Source organism: Sinocyclocheilus anshuiensis, unplaced genomic scaffold (assembly GCF_001515605.1).
Source record: "Sinocyclocheilus anshuiensis isolate Anshui unplaced genomic scaffold, SAMN03320099.WGS_v1.1 scaffold2232, whole genome shotgun sequence".
Lineage (NCBI taxonomy): Eukaryota > Metazoa > Chordata > Actinopteri > Cypriniformes > Cyprinidae > Sinocyclocheilus > Sinocyclocheilus anshuiensis.
In genome coordinates this window covers 21,927-26,617 of record NW_015547816.1, presented here as the reverse complement: position 1 = coordinate 26,617, position 4,691 = coordinate 21,927, and the positions used below count along the sequence as shown (strand labels likewise).

Sequence of the window (4,691 nt, the reverse complement as noted above, 5' to 3'; positions counted from 1 at the left end):
GAGGCTTGTGACTGTCCCATTGACTGCCAAGTAAATAACACTGTCAAGGTCCAGAAAAGTATGAAAGACATCATCAAAATAGTCCATCTGCCATCAGTCGTTCAATCTGAATGTTATAAAGCGACGAGAATACTTTTTGTACGCAAAGAAAAAAAAAATAACGACTTTATTCAACAATTCATCTCCTCCGCTTCACCGTAGCGCCATTTTGGAGAATATCAGCTGGACGTAAACTGCGTATGCTGTTCTACTTGTCTGTGTCAGCCACACCACACAGATACGTTTTCTAAGTTTATTTACGCTTTGATTTGAATGAAAACAGCGTATCCATGTGGTGCGGTTGACACAGAACAGCATACGCAGTTTGCGTTCAGTGGATATTCTCCAAAATGGCGCTACGGTGATGTGGATCCCGGTTTTCATCCAACATATCTTAAATTGTTTTCCGAAGATGAATGAAGCTTTTACGGGTTTGGAACAACATGGGGGTAAGTGATTGACAAAATTTTCATTTTGGGGTGGAGTAACCCTTTACCAGCAAATTGTCATTTTAGGTTAACTATCCCTTTAAGAAAACATCCTTAATGTAATTGAATACTTAAAGAAAACCAACAACTATCCAATTACCTGATTTTGAGCACTTCAGAGGCCTGATATATAAAGACAAATAACATGAGCCTGTACTTGTGTACAGAAAACATTTACGCCTAGATATTGCTTCAGGTCCAACTATTTGCTAGAGCACCCCATCATACTCAAAACCAATATAGAAATAACATTTTCTCAGCATTGTGAAAATCAGTATCTGGGCTAGTTTGTCATTTCAAATCCCATTCAGACTACAGACCACCCACATACATTCACAACCCATCTTCATCATGCTACACGCAAAAATGGCAAGCACTGACTGAAATATCCAATTCCAAATCTGACTGGCTGACTGCTAGACCAGAAATACCAGAAATACCAGAAATCAGGGTGCACAGCATGAAAGAACGTGGGGTTTACAAGGTATTGGTCTGCTAGTTCATTTAAAGTGATAGTTAATCCAGAAATGAAAATTCTGTTATCATTTACCCTCTCTCCAATAGTTCCAAACCTGTGTGAGTTTCTTTAAGGATAAACTCTCCCTTTAAGGAAGAACGAATCATTGGATTAGGCCTAAATCTGCAAGGCCATTAGCAGCAAGAGCAGTAGATATCCATGTACAATTCACATTGTTTTTGTTTTTTATGTGAAATAATTAGTATTTATTAATTCTGTGAGGACTTCTGGTTGAAGTCCAGAGTTTTCTTCTGCTTTCTCCAGAGTTTTCTGTACAATTGTATGAGGACACAAAGGCATTAGATTTTCTTCCACGTGACCTATTATTGGGGCATCATCAGAACAATTTACATGACTGTCAAACAAACTCTTCCGGTCTAAGTGGGCAGTTCTTGGTCAGAATAAGCTGCATTGTGGACCAGAATTTATTCTGATGCTCTCTAGCACTTCAGCAAAGGAGGTTTGCTTCAGGAATGTAATGTGTACTTTAAAATAATAAATACCTTTAGAAACAAATATGTCTGCCACAGTATTACTAACTTCTTCCAAGCTTTCATGTAAACTGACATTCAGTATACAGGTCAGCTGATCTATGGGCTTACTGGTAATAATTGAATCAGAAGATACATTAGTGGAACACCAAATTCTCATGCTGTTTTGGAACATGTTTCAAAGCCATGTGGATTCAACTAGAGAGAGACAAAATATAGGGCAGTTCTCACACTAGGATCTTACGGCTGCCAAGAGATACTGCAGCAGTTGACTGAAAAAGGGAGGTAATAGCACACACAAACTGAGCTTTTAGGGGAACGCTGCTGAATTTATACTGAACTTGGGCAGAAAATACCCAACTAGTAGCAGTGTCAAATACCTGTGCTAGACAGACAACAGACAGACCTCATTCTTAAGAGATGGCGAAATCTGTGAAATCATAAGGAATCCAGGCGTAAAGGGTATATTATATCCATACACGTGTGGACTTGTAGTGTGTATGCGTGTGTGCAGTGTGAAGTGACCTGGTTGGTCTCCATCCAGCGGCTGGCCTCCTGCAAGTGATTAAACTCGACGAAGGCGAATCCTCTGCTCTGACCTGGAGACACAGCCGTCGCCGGGCCACAATGACAGAACAACAACAACGTAGTGAGGGGTTAGTGTTTTCATATCGAGAGAGAGAGGGAGAAAGATAGAGACAGAGAGATGGTAGAAAGAGCTATAGCTGTATTCTATCACACAGTGTATTATCACACTGCTGCCTTTAAACTGCTAGAACTGATGGATGTTTTTGTTCCTCTGCTATTAACACCAGTTAATTTACCATTAATTGCCCAAGACATTATTAGAAAATGTGGATACACACAAAACTATTAAATGTCTGATGCTTCACCAACAAAACCTAACATCTGAGAACCATATAGCCTACACTACCGTTCAAAAGTTTGCGGTCGCATTAAAGAAGTCTTTAGTGAATTTGTAAAATATTACAATTTAAAATGATTTTTTTTATACATTTTAGAATGCAAAGCTGAATTTTCAGCATCATTTCTCCAGTCTTCACTGTCACATGATCCTTCAGAAATCATTCTAGTATTCTGCTTTGCTCCTCAAAAAACATTTATTATTATCAATGTTGTGCTGATTAATATTTTGGTGGAAATCATGATACATCTTTTCAGGATTCTTTGATGAATAGAAAGTTAAAAAAAAGCAGCATTTACTTTTTTATTTTTTACAAATTTACTGTCACTTGTGAGCAATTTAATTCATACAGAGAGAGAGAGAGAGAGAGAACGAGAGAGAGAGACGTACAAAACTTACAACATTATACTGACACTTATGCAACTTTATGGATTCTTGTTTTTAAAAGTTTTGATACTGTCTGATTCACAAAATGTGCATAAAAGTTTTACTTCTAATACCTCTAATCTCATTTTGATCATAGGTTTAAACTTGTCTGAAATCACAACAGTCGGTACAGTACAGGTTGATACCTGTGGGCCTGAAATGCCAAAGGACGTCCAAACTGCTCACATTGGATTCAAAATTAAGCTCATAGAAATAGGCATTCCAAGCAGCCCTACTGCAAACACAACATAAGATGTTTCAATGCTATAATTACTAAAGAAAGACATTAGATTTGAACCATAACCATTTTAATTCAAATTAAATTGACTAATCTTTAAACTGTGGTCAATAGCTATTCCACATATAGGAAATAGTTTTCCTTTAGCTTTAATCTCCTACCATAATACTTTCATGCCACTGGCACATAAGTGGGGTGGAAAAAATAAAGGAAACACCTGATAATACATAAGTATCAAGGACCTATACACTGTTTGCCTTAGAACAGCTTCAGTCCTTGGAATGCTGTCATACAAGTCCTCAACCGTTTGGGAACCGTGTGGGGAACAGCGCCATTCAAGAAGAGAATATTGCCCTTCTTTGAGGTGTATGGAAGGGGGAAGCGTTTCGCAGAGCAACTCGTACAGAAGATTTACACAATGACGTTTACATCAGGTAATTAGCAACATTATGGAAGCTGTTTAAGAAGTATTTTCACCACAGGATATGGCAACAGTGTTTTCCTCTTAGGGGTCACTGGTCCTCTGTTATGTAACTATTAGAGTAGTTGATTTAACATGTTCATTTGGTGTAATTATGAAAAAAATAATGCTATCAAATTATTAACGCAGCCCGCCACGCCCAGACCTATATGTCATCTTATGTCTTTTTTGTATGCAGTTGCTGACGAACACGATGCAGGATGACAAATGACTGCATGATGTAGCCTATGAGAATGCAGTTATATGCCCATAAGATTCAAGATATGAGGGCAAAAAATGCCCCGTATGGTTTTTGTCTTTTATTTACAGTATCTCATATGATATACAGTGGCATGCGAAAGTTTGGGAACCCCTTGCAGAATCTGTGAAAATGTGAATAACTTGAACAAAATAAGAGAGATCATAGAAAATGCATGTTATTTTTTATTTAGTACTGTCCTGAGTAAGGTATTTTACATAAAAGATGTTTACATTTAGTCCACAAGAAAAAAAATATAGCTGAAATTATTAAAATAACCCCATTCGAAAGTTTGGGAACCTCTTTTGCATATTTGAACCCTTTCCAGCAGTGACTGTATGATTTTGAGATCCATCTTTTCACACTGAGGACAATTGAGCGACTCAAACACAGCTATTCAAAAAGGTTCAAATGCTCACTGATGCTCCAGAAGGAAACACGATGCATTAAGAGCCAAGGTTGAAGATCAAGGTAAATTGTACTTAATTTGTCTTCTGGGAAACATGCAAGTACCTTCTGTTGCTTCCGAAGTGCAGTACTAAATGGAAAAAAATTATATTTCTACAAAATAAGAAAGATTTGGACATCTTCATCCTGTTCAATGCTCTTAATGCATCGTGTTTCCTTCTGGAGCATCAGTGAGCATTTGAACCTTTTTGAATAGTTGTGTTTGAGTCGCTCAATTGTCCTCAGTGTGAAAAGATGGATCTCAAAATCATACAGTCACTGCTGGAAAAATGCTGAAAAACCAACTAATTTGTGGGACCTGAAGGATTTTTTCTGAAGAACAGCAGGCAGTTTAACTGTTCAGGACAAACAAGGGACTCATGAACAACTATCACTAAACA

General features: G+C 37.6%; 1 protein-coding gene across 3 annotated transcripts in view; it reads right to left on the bottom strand.

Annotated features, from left to right (window-relative positions):
* LOC107704624 (RNA-binding protein 10-like) overlaps positions 1–4,691 on the bottom strand; it is a 27,965-nt gene that overhangs the window by 17,561 nt on the left and 5,713 nt on the right. For all 3 annotated transcript variants that reach the window (XM_016507599.1, XM_016507601.1, XM_016507600.1), the window contains exon 6: positions 2,061–2,134. In XM_016507599.1, the coding sequence (XP_016363085.1) occupies positions 2,061–2,134 (74 nt within the window). The remainder of the gene's footprint in view (positions 1–2,060; positions 2,135–4,691) is intronic.